Source organism: Equus przewalskii, chromosome 1 (genome assembly GCF_037783145.1).
Source record: "Equus przewalskii isolate Varuska chromosome 1, EquPr2, whole genome shotgun sequence".
Classification (NCBI taxonomy): domain Eukaryota; kingdom Metazoa; phylum Chordata; class Mammalia; order Perissodactyla; family Equidae; genus Equus; species Equus przewalskii.
Window position 1 is genome coordinate 170,626,506 of NC_091831.1, and position 18,140 is coordinate 170,644,645.

General features: G+C 41.7%; 1 protein-coding gene and 1 pseudogene across 1 annotated transcript; one reads left to right on the forward strand and one right to left on the reverse strand.

The window, feature by feature from the left end:
• On the reverse strand, positions 1 to 18,064 carry SPTSSA (serine palmitoyltransferase small subunit A). The gene is made up of 2 exons (XM_070628710.1): positions 17,823 to 18,064; positions 1 to 1,152 (listed from the first exon to the last, which is right to left on the reverse strand). Exons 1-2 carry the CDS (start codon positions 18,040 to 18,042, stop codon positions 1,049 to 1,051), a joined length of 324 nt encoding a protein of 107 aa, XP_070484811.1. The 5' UTR covers positions 18,043 to 18,064; the 3' UTR covers positions 1 to 1,048.
• LOC139078282 (large ribosomal subunit protein eL31-like) lies at positions 10,359 to 11,206 on the forward strand (annotated as a pseudogene).
• Positions 18,065 to 18,140: the final 76 nt, after the last annotated feature.

Here is an 18,140-nt window from a genome sequence, read left to right on the forward strand (position 1 = left end):
TGATTTTTCTCTGTGAATTTAATGAGTTTACATCAAAAAATTAGGTAGTCATTTTACATTTAAGGAATAAAAATCTTTAAAAAAAAATACAAAGAGTGAAAGGATTTTAACCAAGTTTAAATTTCTTTTTGCCATAGTTTTCAACAACAATTCATCTCATCATATCTCACTGTCATCTGCAAATGCATCTGCAGCACCCATTACAATCATGAAACTAAATTTATGGAAGTACATTACTAATAATGGCCCTCAGAGGAAACTGATATCTTTCTATTAAAACCTCTATGGTATACAAGCATTACATAATAATGCTATTTAACCACCTTTCGTCGCAAGAGTCATCACCAAACTTTTCTGGAAATGAGTCCACATAAGAATTAAATATTTTAAAAAGTGAAATGTTCCTTATTTTAACTTTAGCAAGGTCTCTCTTTTTCATTGTTAAGAAACATTTTAATAGTTTTAAAGCAAAAGCTGTTAGAGTCTAGATAGCTAAAACTGTACTCCTGAGTTCAAACTTACAGATAAGTCTTTTGTAAATAGTTCTCAGTAAAATATCCTCCCTCCCCATCCCCCACCCCAAATCCTGTATTGTTTCTTACAAAACTTTAATCAAGAGTAGAAATATATCCAGGCAGATGTATATGCCATTCAATAGCAAGAACAGTAAAGCCCAACAAATGACTTTGGGTTTTAGAAATAGAAGGCAATTAAAATGTACTCAAAGTTACATTAAGAAAAGCTTTCACAGGGTAATATTGAAACAGTCACAAAGGTTAAGAAAATACTGATATCAAAGTACAAATGACTACAATGTTAAAATAGACAAAAACTACTATACAAGAGCCTCTTTTAAAATTAAAAATAAAGAACACAACACATGAGTCAGGATAATTTTCCTGTTCTACTCATGAATTTCAGTCTTATATTCAGAGGGTTGGTTACGTTGACATCTAGTAGAGCTTCTTATGACATCTGATGAAGTCTCATTCCAGCTTCAGAGGGTGGTTCTTCCCCAAGGAACCTCTCCATTCTGGTCACATCTTGGTCATTGTACAATTTCGAAGTAGTGCAATATCGCCATGACGTGCTGAGGCATGAAGACGTAGCCCGTGTACAGCGCCATCCCCACGACGGAGACCAGCATGGAATCTGAGTCGTAGCTAAGGAAACTTAATTTTTCTTAATTTATTCAAAACCAAATCCCAAAATTTTTTCACCAACTGCTTTATGTTGAAGTACCCATTCATTTAATGCTTTCTCATATACATCAAGTATTTATAAAGAACTAATAATTATAGTTACAGCCATAACATACCAGTACCTGACACCATTGTAAGATTTTTAGCTCACTTTATCTTCACCATCACCTTACAAGGGAGGTCCCACTATTCTCCCTATCCTTCTTCAAAACATCACACTGCTTCAAAGGAAGCACAGAAAGGGACACTGTTAACTAAGACACAGAAATTACAGGAATAAAATTGTATTTAATGACTGCAAAAGGTCTATCAACTTGAATAAGAATGTATGATCCAAGAATTTTAGAATTATTTACACTAGAATGTGGCTAAAAGCATTGACTTTAGAGCCAAAGTCAAGATCAATCATATACTAGTGACATATAAACGACAGCACCTGCTACTGTTAAATATTTATTATCACTAAACTTTGCAACAACATCAAACAAAAGCCATCTTGATAACCTACACAATAAGCATTCTGCACTGTGTTCCTTTCTCCTCATTCTAAAAGGAAGTGAAACTGTACATATGCAAATTAACAAGGGGCCCTCCTCTTGGGTCACACAAAATACTGCTAACAAAAATTATGTAAAATCTAAGGGCTTTTCACCCTGCAAGGTCACGCAGCCGTGATAAGAGGAATAACTGCTTCTGAACAGGGACCATGTTTTATTAATTCATTCATTCATATTCTCTTTGTCTCCCTCTCCCCTGCCCCCATCTTTCGTACCTTTAGCTCTCCATACTAGTAGTTTTATAATACCTTACATTCTTTTATGAGAAGATAGGGTTTAAATAAACAATACGCTTACTACCAACCAATATTTGTATAACAGTTTAGTTGAAAAACCTCTATTACATATTATCTTGTTTGACCCTTAGAGCTTTCCTGTAAAATGTTTACTATGACTGTTACTCATTAGAGGCTAACATTAGAGCCACTTGTCCAGGGCCATACAGCAGCCGGAGCTCAAACCGAAGCCATCTGACTCAAACCCTAAATTCATTCCTCTCATCCAGCAAACATGGAGGAAAAGTCTCCCATAATCATTTTTTTTAATTTATTTTTTAGCCTCCCTTAATCCAGCTACTTCTTAAACTTTCTATTTACCACATAACTTCTTTGAAAAAACAAAAAAAGTACCTAGTCACTGCTTCTATATCATTGCTCATGAGTCAGACAACCTTCTGACTTCTACCCGTCCAAGCTAGAGACACTGCTGTCAGGTCACCAGTGTGCTCCCATCAAATCAATGGCTATCTGAATTGACACTATTTTAGTCCTTCCTTTTCAAAGTTTTTCCCACGCTGAGCTGAGGTACTTCTCCAGGGCTCTCCTCCCATCTCTCTCACCACTTTCCTGTTTCACTGGCTCTTTCCTGTTTGTCCCTTACGAGTAAGATGATTAGAGTGAATTTTGTGCTTTGCTCCCAAACATCCACTCCACCCCTCCCTATGCCCTATCCTACTCCACCCTATCCTACGTCCAGGGATAAGCCCTGACTGATCTTAACCAATTAGTAAACCCTCCTCTTTGTAGCAATGCCCACCCCCAAAACTGATCAACCAGCTCAAAGTTTCAGACTTCTGCCAGGAACTCAGGAAGGCAGACCCTACGCTCTTCTCTCCTAGAGTACGCAGTTTGCTGATGGAGTCCTGTAATCACTGGCTCACTTTGCTTCCATGAGGAAAGCAGAACTCAGAACACAGCTGACACGTGAAGGTGGTGAAAAAAATAACAGAAACATGGAGCTGGAACCCTGACCAAGCCACCGGAAGCCCACTCCATCACTGGATTTGCAAATACATAAGCCAATAAATTTCCCCTTATTCTTAATCCAGTTTTAGATTTTCTTTGTTATACTCGCAGCTGAAAACATTCTAAATAATAAAATGGACTTCCTAATGTTTCATCTTGGGGTCTACACGTTCTTATAACTTAAACAATCGCCTTAATGTTGTTGACCTGACCTCACCTTCCACACTGCAGACAAATATTTCCTGAGACTTACTGAACATTTCCACCTATGACATTCCTAAGGTACCGTAAATTCAACAGAGCCAAATCTTAACTTTCTCCAAAACTACCTCTTCCTGTGAGTCCTACTTTTTCAACCACTTTAAAACACTTGATATAACTATCAATGAACTATTTGCCTACTCACTAAATCTAGGAATTTCTTTGATTCCTTCTCCCCAAATCCAAATTATCTAAGACTTCTCAGTTCTTACTAAGCCCTACAAATGACTCATATCTTGTTCTCCTACACCAATCGATGAGAAATGACTGAGGCATTCATCATTCCTTACTTAACCATTTAAAAGCTCCCATCTTAGGCCTCGAGGCACTTTCTATGCCACTCTTTACCAGAGTGATCCTTTTAACACGCATTAGTCTACCCAATGCCTATCAGATAGCACTTGAATTCTAAGCCAAGCATCCAAGGACCTTTCCAATTTCAGTACCTGTCTTAGGTTGGAGTCCGTAGAAGTAGACAGGATTTGAGAGATGGGACAGGCATTCTTGTGCAAGTTATTTTTGAGGGAGTTTTATCAGAAGGGGAGTGAGTAGACCAGAACAGAGCAAGGGGAAAAAGCTAAGTCAGTTCAGGGGCTCAGCTCCCACATGGCGCTCTGGAGCATGAAGTGTACCACATGTTGGTGTTGCTTTGAGGCAGAAGGCGTGACCTTTTGTATCCCTTTATCAGTCAGTCATTGGCTGCAGGATAGAGTGAGGAAAAACCACCTGGGCAAGACGGCTGCCCTGGCCAAGGGCAACACTCTGGAGAAGGGGGCAGCTAGAAGGAATAGCAGACAACACTCACAGCGCCTCGGGGAGAGGTACGTCAGCTAGTAAGGGGGATCGAGGTGGGGACCAAGGGCATCCACTATGCTACTTTTTCATTGTACCTCCCAACTCCCCAGCAATGCACATCCTACTCGCAGCCATAATTACACAAGTCTCGGAAAACAACGCTCTATGTTTTCATATTGCTCTCCCTTTGCTTATGGTTAAATAATCATATGACTAAGAATAACAGTAGTGGTGGGCCGGCCCCGTGGCCGAGTGGTTAAGTTCGTGCGCTCTGCTTCGGCAGCCCAGGGTTTCGCTGGTTCAAATCCTAGGCAGAGACATGGCACCGCTCATCAAGCCGTGCTGAGGCGGCATCCCACATGCCACAACTGGAAGGACCCACAACTAAAAATACACAACTATGTCCCGGGGGGCTTCGGGAGAAAAAGGGAAAACAAAGAAATCTTAAAAAAAAAAAAAAAAGAATAACAGTAGTAGCAGCCACTTTCATTTTGTGAATGTCAAGTGTGTGCCCGGCACTGTGTTAAGCCTTTTAGTTCAAGTAACCTCCTGAAATCAGAGTAAGTAACTGAGCCAATTCCAAATCAAATCAGTCGAACTCCAAAAAACTGTGTTCTTAAACACTCTACCATAATACCTTCCGATAGGTGCAAAGTCCTATTCCTCCTAGTAAAACTTAATCATTCTTGAAGCTCAGCTAGTTATCGCCTCTTGTATGAGGCCTTCCCTAGCTCTCAGATTTTTCCCATTCTTACCCCAACCTCCCGGCAGAAATAATTACTCCCTAATGCTCATAAAGCTCTTTACTCATATAATACAGCACTTATCACCTGACATAACTCATTTGTGGATATATTCATATCATCCAGATCCCACTCCTTGAACACAGGGACAATGTCTTACTACTTTTGTATCTCCAACACCTAACACAACACATGCTCACTAAATATTTGATGAATAAAGGAATTGCTCAGGAAACATTCTATGACTCTGGATTCACTGTGGTACTTTCCACACATTCCACACATTACAGTGACTGACAAACTTTCTAGTGACTACAGAAAAGAAAACCAACATCTGTTTCTAGGCAATATTGTATTTTCAGAATTTCGGGGGTTTTTTACAGCTTTTACATAAGTTTTTGTTTGTTTGTTTTGCAGGGAAAGATTTGCCCTGAGCTAACATCTGTTGCAAATCTTCCTCTTTTTTTTTCTTTTTTTTTTTTTTTTTAGCATGGCAACTGACAGACGTGTGGTATGGTTCCATGACTGGGAAGTAAAACCAGGCTGCTGAAATGGTGAGAGTGCTGAACTTTAACCACCACGCCATCAGGGCTGGCCCTATATAAGTCTCATAAATGTATACACCAAGCAGATGAAATGGTGTAGTAATAACCTTCAGGTCATTGGCTCAAGTCAATTCAAGTAATATAATGAATGATTATATTACATGCTCTTTATGGCACTATATTTCTTCAATTTAATATGGAGAATATATCAGTTAAGAAACATGCATAAATTAGCTTAACAGAGATCACTCCAATACAAGAATCTCAAACTTAAGCTAAATTTTGTGAACACTAAATTGTCAAACTTTTATATTTTTTATATTCATATAAAATCATGATGTTTTTCTAAGTGAAACAAAAATTTATCAAAACTTGAAAAGGTTTTTTTCCTAGTTAAAATGTAGGATACGAGAGTCCATGACTTTATACAGCACTATGTTGTGGTGCATACACACGGAGCAAAAGTAATAAGACAGAAACGGTACTTCCATAGGCTAAATTCAGGATGGTGCTTACTCGGTAAGGTGAAACGGGAAGAGGAGGAAGGGAGAGCAACCGAGAAGAGGCATAAAGAGGCTTCAAATGTATCAGCAATGTTTTTCTTCAGCTGGTTGGTAGTACACGCACATACGTTATATTATTCTTTCTGGGGTTTTGTATGCCTGAACACAAAAATCTATAAAAATACAAAAGTCAACTTTGTGTGTGTGTGAGGAAGATTGTCCCTGAGCTAACATTTGTGCCAGTCTTCCTCTATTTTGTATGTGGGATGCCACCGCAGCATGGCTTGAGGAGCAGAGTGTAGGTCTGTGCCTGGGATCTGAACCTGCAGACCCTGGGCCACCAAAACAGAGCACACGAACTTAACCACTACACTACCGAATAAAAACTGTAAAGGCAAATGGAATTGTATATTGTACCAGACTGAAAACTCCTTTGTATGAAGGATCTTCCTCCTTCACAAAGTTTGTGTGAAGCATCATTAGATCTAATTTGTTACTAGGGAATAAATAGAAAGCCTTACCACTCAGAAATAGAATAAACAACTCCCAATACTGGCCAACATACACAGAAAATGATCAAAAGTCATTTGAACCTAGATGCAAATGCCAATTTATAAGCTGCTCAAAAAAAACTTAACCTAACCTTTTACCCAAAGCCACTTATTAAATTGTTTTATCCTGTATCCCCCCAAAAATGTTTCTATATTCTGATCCCATTTCTCCTATTTCCAGAATCACAATAATTAAATAAGCATCTAAAAGAAAGTTTTCTACACAATTAAATTTCAAAATTATTCCCAAAAATTATTCTGAAGCTCTAAACCACAGGAGAATATTTAAAACGGACTTAACCGTACAGTGACACTCACACTAAGTGAACAAGTAGACACTGGGACCATGAGGACCTTCCGTGAGCTTTAATAATCACCTCACAAAAAATGCAAAAAGAAGGTACCTTGTATAAGTAGCTTTCCACAAACGCAATTTAAGCAATTTTAGCCATGTAGTTGAAATAGCTCCAATGCACTGAGTGGAATATTCCCTGAGATTACACTTGGCACCACTAAAAATGGTAGTTTTACTGACACCCTTATGCATTGGTACTGGAAACACTGTGGCACTGGAGGGGACCTACGTTTGAGTTGTGATTCTGCTAATCTCTGGCTGTGTCAACAATTCTCTGATCACTAGTCTCCTTATCTATAAAATGGGGACACACGTCACCTACCTTTCAGGGTGGATACGAGAATTTAGAATCAAACCTATTCTGCAACAAAAGGTAATGTAATCCCCATTAAGACTATCATTTGAGGGCTTGGGCCTTTAACATCATGACTCAGACCGATTTTGGGAATTTAATTAATTCCCCAAATTCCTGCTATTGTTATTAATTTATAGTATAATCCTGGGACATCACAACCTCTCTAGACCTGAGTTTTTCCTACATAAAATGAGGTCCCTTCCTGTATTAACATTTTAGGAGCAGCCCTGTGGCACAGTCGTTAAGTTCGGTGTGCTCCACTTTGGTGGCTGGGTTTGGGGGTTTGGATCCCTGCTGCAGACTTACACCACTCATTAGCCATGCTGAGGCAGCAACCCACATATAAAGTGGAGGAAAATTGGGACAGATGCTAGCTCAGTGTTAATCTTCCTCAAGAAAAAAAAAAAACATTTTAGGATCCCACTTGTTTGGAGAGGACATTTAGGCACCACCTCTCAATCATCCTTAACATAATTGTCCGTTTGAGACACTGAGACATACACACACAGAAAAAATGTAAATAACCAATGTTATATAATACCCACATACTGGAAAGTAATACACAAAGTGATAGAGCAATCCTTCCATTTACCAAACTCTTAGCGTTGTTTGCATAAGGTAGCTGTGTCAGTAGCTGCACACAGATTAATCAGGTCTATATTTTAGAGGGGACGCCATGATTCAAGAACCATAGGATAAAATTAGTGAAATCTAGAACATGACAAAAATCCTCAAAAACTGAAAAATAGGCTTTTCTGTTTTGTGTATTCATAACTGTCTCTACCACTGAATTCTAAGAGCTTGAGCGCGAGCACCTCGGCAGCTCCTCTGCTCCCAGCAGCAGCGCACTGTCAGATAAAGCGGGTGCTTCATAAATCATTCAAGAACCAAGCAGATAATGTGCCAGGATGTGTGCAGGTGTGGAAGCTAAATGTTTGCACAAGGGCTGAATAAACAATCAGAAGTTATTTATAACCTGGACATAACATAAATATTTTACAGGTTTAATGGATTTAAAAGCAAATAGATGTGAAACCATATTATCTGTATGTTGTTTGCTGTTTCTTTAACAGGGAATCTCCAACTAATCACAAGCTGATAAGTTTACAGCCAGACAGGAAAAAATAGGGGGTTTCTGCCCATACAAGGGCCATCCCCACCCCTTTCCCCAGCAGCTTAAAAAAAAAACCCATAACAAAGAGGGGAAATGCTTTAAAGATAAGTACTGCACAGCAGGAGCTAGACCACAGTAACTAACACTTCCTGTCCCAACCAGCAATTCCCCACGTTCACCACCTGCCTTAGTAACCTACTCCCAAGACTGTGGAGAAATCAAGAGGACTTTCTCATTGGGAAAAGGCCAGAGACCCTTGTTCCAGTAGGTATGACTTACAGCTCTTCACTAATCTAAATAATCTCTGATTGCACCAGTCACATTAAAAAACAAAGCTAAAATGTCATGTAAAACAATCCAATCTTCTGATAGTCAAATTTCTTTCTAAAATCATTCTAAAATGCTACGTTTATCCTTAGAAATACTCAAAAGTTTTGATACATCTGATTTATTTTAAGGAATTATCTCAATGAAAAAAGAAAAGAAAGAATTTGACGAAGTATTATCATAGCCTGTTTGGTGAAAAGCAATCAGAGCCCAAAGGGAAAGCAGCTGTGGGCTCCTGAATGCCTGCTCCACAAAGAAAACCTTCCCTATTACTGCAGGTTTTCCCTGGACCTCAAAAAACTGGAGATCGCCACCAAGAGAAATGTTAAGAAAGCATATTTTTACCAAATACATCAACTAGGAAAGTCTCTTGATACTTAAAACGAAAGCAAGTGCAAGATATGGATACTGCAGCAGTCCTGGGTATGTGATTCAACAGGATATTCCTGGGTCACACTAAAGGACATCCCAGCAGCACCAAAAGTTAGTGTTTAGTAAGCAAAACCCATTCTCTGAGCTTTCTGTAGTGTTGATTATACCGAAGTATGGAAATTGATTTTAGAAACTACAACTTGATGACAAGCTCTCAAAAAACTAAAAGAAAAGAGCACACTGCTGAAACCAGCAACAATCGTGTTCAATCTGAACTGAAATCTTGGACGTGGTTTGTAGCTCCGAGCCCAGAGATACCAAGGCTTTATGCTGCTGTGCACCTTTATAACTAGAATTTCTCATAATTTCTAAGAAGATTTGAAGTCCCAGGGTCAAGGAGAAAAAATTCCCAGTCTGCTCTGAAGTATCTGTTCTGCCACAATATGTTTCTGGGACACCAGTTAGCTCACACATGGCTAGCACAGCACAGGAGCCACACTGTTTCATCTGGGAGCTTTCCTAAATTAGGGGAGCCAGATTAGGGGGGAAAGAATTACACCCTTCAGCAAGAAACATCCCTCAGCTCAGCTGCAGGAGTCCTTTGAGCTCTATTTTAAGAAAATTAAAAATTAACCTCCACACCCAGGCTCCCTCTCCAGAAGGGCACACTTCCAAGCTAGCACAGCTCTCAGTGGCAGCCCCTACCATCTGCCTTACTTCATTTCCAGTCAACTCTGTCCATGCATTTCTAACGTCCCCCGGGACAGCCTCCAGCGGCCTGCCCAGGTTACCCAAGTGATCTCCCAAGATGCCAATTACTGTTTTTCTTAGTGCCTTTTTACTGAGTTGTGTAGATTTTGAGTGGTCTGCTCCAATCCTATTTTGCCATAAATCCTTATCTGGGGATTTTTCAGGAATACACATAACATGTGATGGCAAAAATGATTGTATTAGTAGTAATTCTACTTTTCCTAACTATTGATCATAAATACTATCTATCATTCCACAACCACTATTTTTTAAGCATTCCAATTTATGAAAAGTATATATATCCAATTAAGTAGATCTTCTGGAACATAGTTTTAATTATTAAATTTGAGCACTGAAGGTTTGTTTTTTGGAAAAAAAAGCAAAAGAATTATAAACATTATGACACTCAAAGCCTGGGGGGGGGGGGAGGGGCACAAAGTCTTTAAGAATATGAAGCAGTGGAGACAGGATCCACAGCCACCTCTACTGACAAATGCGTGCCCTGTCCCCAATGTCATCAACCTCCCGTGACTTTCCCTGCCCATCCTGGTACAGACCACTTAGTTCTTATGTAGCATAATTTTCTTCATCTCTCACTCTTCCTGAAAGCTGCTACAGAAAAAATGATAATACCCTAAGGAGTACAGATATGGGACATGCTAACACTCTCACTTAGCCAGCCAAATGTCAAGGCAGTGTAACACAGGCTGGAGCAGCTGTCTCCAGACTAAAGCACACGAGCCCTGGAGGTCCAAGACGACTTTCCAGAAGGTTAGGATTGGTTAAGGGGAATCCGTGTACAGATCTTCAGATTCCCGTTCTCTCCTAAAGCCGATCTGAGAATTGTCGCCATCTGCTGGTTCTCCTTCCTCCCCCCCTTACAACTTCTCTTCTCCCAATTTACTTCCTAAATCTTACAATTATGCATTTCCCCAGGGTATAAAATAACCTCTGGGACAACAAACAAAAGAATAATAACTAACTTCAGCTATAGTTTATTTCACTCAGATAACAAACTCCTGGCACAGCACCCAGCCTCATCGATCTATCTAAATTACTTGAATTCAGAAGTGAGACATCTTTCCAACCTGGGCGCAGCAGAATGGGTCCCGCAAAGAAGGATGGCAGAAGAAGGGATGTTCCGCCATCGACGAGGTAGTGACCAGAGAATACACAGTCAACTTTCACAGCACCCATGGAGTGGGCCTCAAGAGGGCCACTCAGGCGTTCAGACATCCGGATATTCGCCATGAAGGAGACAGGAACTCCAGATGTACGCTTAACACCAGGCTCTACAAAGCTGTCTGGGCCAAAGGAATAAGGAATGTCCCATCCCGTATCCATATGCCACTGTCCAGAAAGCATCAGGAGGACCAAGATCACCAAAGCAGCTCTGTACATTCGTTACCTGTATACTGGTCACCTCTGTCAAAAATCCCTACAGACAGTCAATGGGAATAGAACCAACCACTGATTGTCAAATAAAATTATTTCTTTTAAAAAGTGAGACCAAAGTGAAGTGGTTTACATAACAATTATTTGAACAGAAAAATGGTACTGAGCTTTTTCTGACAGAAATTAAGGCTGATATTGCCTATGTGGCTTCACAATGAGGAACAGCTCTGCCAATTAGGTTACATAATGAACATTTTCTATGAATTATACAAGATAAAATTATAGTTGAAGGTTTTAACAAACATATACAGTAATAAAATACATGTATGAAAAGCAAGAAATTACTTTGTAACAGTGCACTTATACCAAAGATTTCAGATGTCAAATGAGCGAGAGGATACATAGCATGCGCTTTTTGTTCTTTTAGGGGCTACGCAAACAAAAAGTCTGAATGCCACCAGCCGGAGGCCTGGAAGTATTAATTTATCAGTCACAATTATTCTACCGCTGCTTTCCCATTGAGCCCTCCTGGTAACAGAAAGCTGCATTCATTTCTATAAAAAGAAGATCAAAAGGAAACGGCATAAAATACAAGAAGAAAGGCTGCAGAGTGTTGGGAAGAAATTCTTCACGTAAGTTTGGAGGCAGTGCAAAGTGTTCAGTTTATTTCAAGGTTCTGAAATCACGTTTTGCTTGAAAGTATGTTGATAAAATCTTTCTAAAAGGCATTAAAGCATCTTTACTAAGAATATTTTCTAGAAGTAACTTCTCTGATACTAAGAATTTTGCCTAGTCATCAAATCACACACTGAGGGGCCGGCCCAGTGGTGCAGCGGTTAAGTGCGCACGTTCCGCTTCAGCAGCCCGGGTTCACCGATTGGGATCCCGGGTGCGGACGTGGCACGGCCTGGCATGCCATGCTGTGGTAGGCGTCCCACGTATAAAGTAGAGGATGATGGGCATGAACGTTAGCTCAGGGCCAGTCTTCCTCAGCAAAAAGAAGAGGATTGGCAGTAGTTAGCTCAGGGCTAATCTTCCTCAAAAAAAAAATCACACTAATTTTTACTGGAAGTCTAATTCAAGTGTCAGATGACTCTATTTGTACAAACATTTTCTTCAAAAGAGGAGTTCGTTAAGAAAAAAGTTCTGGTGAATTGGGATTTTAATGGTAATTCCCTTTACTGAAGAGCTTAGAGAAAGCTCTACCAAAGACAGTGACAGATAGTGACCTAAAGGTCCCCAATGGCCAAAATATAGGGGATTTTTATTCAATTCTGTTGTGTTTATCTACAAAATATATTTTATTTAGAAAATATACAAAAGAGATACTAACTTGATTGTGGGGAACCATATCAATCGTTATTAGTACCTCCAAAAGTGGCATGGCAAAATATATTCCTCGGATACCTCTCTACTGGCTGATAAAAACTTTGACTTCACCAAACTATTAAACGACACCTATAGAGAGTATTTTCCTGGTGTTCACTGACTATCTCAGGAGAGACGCCCCAGAGACTGCTAACGCTGGCTGTCCCCGGGTGGCTGGGGCAGGGCATGAAAGAAGACTTTCACCACCTACCTTTTGCTACCTTTCGAGTTTTGAACCATGAGGATGTATAATCTATTGTATTTACAATTTAAGAATTCATATTTTCTAAACTCTCAAATACTTTAATTACTCTAGTATATTGAGATGTGAAGAAAAGTCCTTTTCTATTCTAGCATAAGCATTTGAGGATTCAGCAAAAATCTAAGAAAATAATGTAGTTGCCACTGAAAGTAACATAAAGCTTAAAAATTTTCAACACTCTCTTTTTCCTCATCATTCAAAGCCCACCTCAATCCCACCCGTGCTTCTGCCCTTGGCTCCTCTCACCATCCTCAACCTCTTCCAAACCCTGCAACCAAAGGAAATCTTTTCAAACTTGAAGTCAGACTGCGTCACTCCTCTCTCAAAACCTTCCAAGAGCACCCTTTTTCACCAAGATTACAAGGCAAAATCCTTACAATGACCTCTAGGAACTCCATTGCCTCTGAGCTCACTGCCTATTTCTCTACCCCATGCTTGCTCTGCTCCCACCATCCCTGCCTCCACAATGGCCTTCACACGTGCCAAGCAGCCTCTGGACTCAGCAACTTTGCACTGCCTCTTCCCTCTGCCAGCTATGCTCTTCCCTCAGATTTCTAGCCTCCTAACTTCCTCATCTCCTTTATGTTTTTACTCAAATATCCCTTCTCAATGAAGCCTCTCCTGACATCCTCTTTGAAAACAGCAGCTCCATCCCATCCACACATTTCTTATCTCCCTGATCCTGACCTATTTTCCTGCTCTCCATAATGCCTCCCAGCTAACATACTATATAACTCACTTATTATAAAAGTCCTACAAGGACAAGGATATTTGTCTCATGTGCTCACTGATGTATCACAAGCTCCTAGGCCAGCATCTGGCCTGAGGTACGCACACCGAAGTATCTGCTGAATCAGTACGTGGCCCCAACCTGCTTTCTCAACATTACTTCCCGCCTCTTCTGCCTTAAGGAAGTCCTGTTCCAGCCAGTCGGCCTGCTGCACTCGCCACCCCAGCACACCAGGCCACACCCTGTTCTCATCTAGGGGAAAAAACCCACTCAATACTTCCCTAAAAGTCTCTGAGCGCCCAGTCCACTGTGATCTTCCCACCCTGCGCCCCAAAGCACTTGCTGCCCAGCTCCCTCAGCTGAAATGACACGGGAAGGATCCATCTGAGAACAAGCATACGCTCTCATTTTTCCTAAAACATGGCTCTAATTTCCTCGAAGGAAGAAATGAAGTCTGTCTTCTTGGAAGTTTAGTACAGAATTCAGTACATTAAAAATGAGAAAAAAAAACTGTTCCTAGGTTGTATTATTTTCCATTCAAAATGAAAAGAGCTTTGAGTCTCATGGGGAAAAGAACATATATTCTTATTCTTACTTTCTTTTCCTACTTTATTAAATATTAAAATGTCAGTGGGGGGCGAGCCCCGTGGCTGAGCGGTTACGTGCACGTGCTCTGCTTCGGCGGCCCAGGGTTTCGCCGGTTCAGATCCTGGGCACAGACACGGCACCGCTCATCAGGCCACACTGAGGTGGCGTCCCACATGCCACAACTAGAAGGACCCACACCTAAAATATACAACTATGTACTGGGGGGCTTTGGGGAGAAGAAGGAAAAATAAAATCTTAAAAATAAATAAATAAGTAAAATGTCAGTGAGAAAATTTTTAGTGGATTGGAGTGATTCTACTCAAGAGGTATGAGCACCTCCCTTCATCCCCTGAATTCTTGCTCCAAGGTCTAGAAGGCCCTACAGGATCTGCCCTCCTTGCCTACTATTCACACCCCCGTCTCGCTGGTGCGCAGCCACACTAGGCCCTGGGCTATCCTTGAAATATGCCAGACATGCTGATGCTTTGGGGCTTTCGTACTTACTATTCCTTCTGCCCGGAACACTTATTCCCGTGGAATTCTCTTCCTGTTTAAATCTTGCTAAATGTCCCCTTCCTGACCACTCTAGCTAAAACTGATGAACATGCCCTTTGCCTTACTTCCTATCAACTTTCCTGTTTTATTTTTCTCCATAACAGCTATAATGATCTAATATTCTATATTTTTTACTTATTTATCTAGTGGAATTACAATAAATACTTTATGTTTTATCCAGTTATAGCTCCACCATCTAGAATATAGCATTTGGCAGTTCTAAAGTACATAATACTTGAGGAATAGAGAATTCCACAAACATGTATATTTTACAAATGCGTAGACAGAGCAATCCAAATTTTGTTAACATCTCCAAAATAAAGTTGTTTCAATCTATAGCATGTTCTACTTCTTTAAATTTGATTTCTCTCCAAGAACTGAATTCTGTTCATCAGAAATAGCCAAGCTCCAACACTACTTTAAAAGTGGTTTAGGGGCCAGCCCCGTGGCTGAGTGGTTAAGTTCGCACGCTCCACTGTGGTGGCCCAGGGTTTCACCGGTTCGAATCCTGGGTGCGGACATGGCACCACTCATCAGGCCACGCTGAGGCGGCATCCCGCATGCCACAACTAGAAGGACCCACAACTAAAAATACACAACCATGTACCGGGGGGGGGCTTTGGAACAAAAAATAAAATCTTTTAAAAAATAAAATAAAATAAAAAATAAATAAAAGTGGCTTAAAATCAGGTCCCTTTTACCATTCCCAAATATTTCTGCAATTGCTTTGAAATAAGAAATCAATATATCAACAAATGTTTCTCAAGCATTATTTGCGTGCCAAGCACAGTGGTTTTAAAAACTCTTTCCTTGAAGAAACATGGACTGTCTTTCACGGGAAATCTAATTCCTAACATAAATCAAAAAACTGCCCACATTTTGCTTAAAATAAATAGAAGTATAAAATGCCATGGAAACATAAAAAGCCACAGAGAGATGGCAAATATAACCCAGTGATTACAGAATAAAACTTTATTTTTTTTAATTTAAAAAACAAGGCTAAAATAACTTTGCTTATGCTTCAAATTCTTTTAAACAAAATACTTGAAATCTTTCCACCTCCCCTCAACAGCGTGGTTACAATGTTATCCACTGAGGCAGTACAGGGAGCTGTCACTGGTTACAAAACCTGGTTTCCCCCTACCTTCCGCCACCCCTCACAGGGCCGCCGAGAGAAAGAGGGCTTTTGAAACACGTTAAAAACTTCCCTTCTAGAGATGGAGGCCAATAGTTTTCAGTCCACGGCTGGTCTCCTTCTAATTGTAATACTACTTAACACTTACACGATTCATTTTGTTATCTTCTGTCTTACTGCAAGTGTCAGCATTTTTTTGTAAGATAGAAAGCATGTCTGCACATGGAAACAGATTCAAATATTGGTTGAATAAAAAAAGAACACCACTCTGAAATCACCTAATGACAAATTTCTCAAAAAGAATCCCCGCAGTTAAGCGATACATGACTGTATCCATTGTGCAAGGATGACCTCATGAGCTCTGACCTACAGAACTCAGAGTGAAACTAGACTGTAGCTACAAATAAATGGTGCAGGAAATCAAAGCGTACTTTGTATTCAGACTTTAAATCCAAAACATGCATGCCAGTTCTTAAGTTCCAGGTTTGGAAAGAAATGCCAACAATAATAAAAATAAGTAAATTTCCTTGTAAGCAACTAAGATTCAAAAGTGTTGAGGGGCCAGCGTGTGGCAGACTGGTTAGGTTTAGCGCAGGCTTTGGTGGCCTGGTTGGTGGGTTCAGATCTCCTGAGGGACCTACACCACTCCTCAGCCACGCTGTGACTGCAACCCACGTATAAAGTGGAGGGAGATTGGCACAGATGTTAGCTCAGAGCTAATCTTCCTCAGTGAAAAAAAAAAAGCATCGAAACAAAAGACTCAGCTTTGAGGACAAGTCTATGCTAGTTCAGTACAAATAAACACACTTAGTAAGACTTGGAATGAAATTACCAGTCACTACACAACAATGCATTTGCAAAGTTGTTCTGAAGTTACTCCAAACCAAACCACACTGAAAAGGAGAAACCGTGGATGAAGTAAGCATGTTATGTTAAATATTTGTTTCATATTGGCCCCCATGTTTTTTTTTTTTAAAGTTACATCTCATTATTAGTATTTATTCTGCAAGAATAATATCAAGGGATGTCAACATAGACAAACGGAGACAGGAACATCACAGGCTCCATTCAGGGAGCTATCTTCACAACTGAGAGTGGTTAATTGAGGTTGTTATGAAAGTTAAACGTGTTAAGACACAGGCAAAGCGCTTAGCACAGTTGCTTGGCTTGCAGCAAACACTTAATAGTCATTAACAAGTATTTATTAGCTATCTACGAAAACGCAGTTTCAAATACTATCTACAACTAACCACAATTCCTCTTGGGGCTCGACTTCTACGTACTGTGCAAACAGCAAATTGTTGAATAAAACACACCTTTTATTTCCCTAAAGATTGGCACCTGAGCTAACAACTGTTGCCAATCTTCTTTTTTCGTGTTCTGCTTTTTCTCCCCAAATCCCCCCAGGACATAGTTGCATATTTTAGTTGCGGGTCCTTCTAGTTGTGGCATGTGGGACTCCGCCTCAACATGGCCAGATCAGCAGTGCCATGTCCGCGCCCAGGAACCCTGGGCGGCCTAAGCGGAGCACCCGAACTTAACCACTCGGCCACGGGGCCAACCCCTAAAACACACTTTTACAACTATCCATCTTGAAGACCAAAAAGGTACTCTATTGGGGTGTCATCAACACAAATTCACAAACTGATCTAAAAACTGGTTAACTGGTTAGCATGCACCTTACTTAGGACCAAAGCCAGCTAAAGCAGGGACAGTGAAAGGTCAAAGGCGGCCAAGCCGGGAGCGACCTGCTCCACTTGCACGCTCCCTACTTCTCACAGAACGGGGCGCTGGATCCAAGGTAGGCGCGGCCGAAGTGCAGAGGAGGAGACACCGAGTTAGACATCGCCCTAGGGGACTTCCTCCAGGAATAAAGACCATTCTACCTTAGGTCCATTGACTCACAGGCGACCTCGGCTCTCAGGAGTTCCGCCCCCGCCCCCGCCGGGGCGCCGCCCAAGGGTCCAGAGACCCCCGCCCCGCGAGCCCACCGCGAAGAGGCCAGTCCGCGCCGCCTCTCCGCCCCGCCCCGGCCCCAGGCCCTGCGCCCGGGAGGATGCCGCCCCGGCGCCCGCGCCCCACCCCGGGCCCCGCGCCGCGGCCCCGGCAGGATACTGAACACGGTCCGCTCCCAGGGCTCCAGCATGTAGAGCGCCGTGACCAGCAGGTACTGGTAGTAGAACCAGGACATCTGCTTCCAGGCCCGCGCCAGCGCCATCCCCGCCACGCGCCTCCCGCGCTGCGGACGAACGTCAGCCCGCCCGGCCGGCCTCCGGTTCGCCTCCTGCAGCCCCGGCCGCGAGGCCCGCCCGCTCGCCCGCCACGCCGCGCCCATTGGCCCGCCCGGCCCGGCGCGTCACCCGGGGGCACGCCCGGCCCCGCGCGCGCCCGGGCGGCCGGCAGCGAGCCCCGCCCGGCCGGCGCCCATTGGCC

Excerpts from the sequence above, each read along its gene's own strand:
- SPTSSA (XM_070628710.1), bottom strand. The coding sequence starts at position 18,042 with ATGGGCGCGGCGTGGCGGGCGAGCGGGCGGGCCTCGCGGCCGGGGCTG. Across the intron at positions 1,153-17,822 it reads CTGGGAGCGGACCGTGTTCA|ATTCCATGCTGGTCTCCGTC; the intron begins GTATCCTGCCGG and ends GCTACGACTCAG.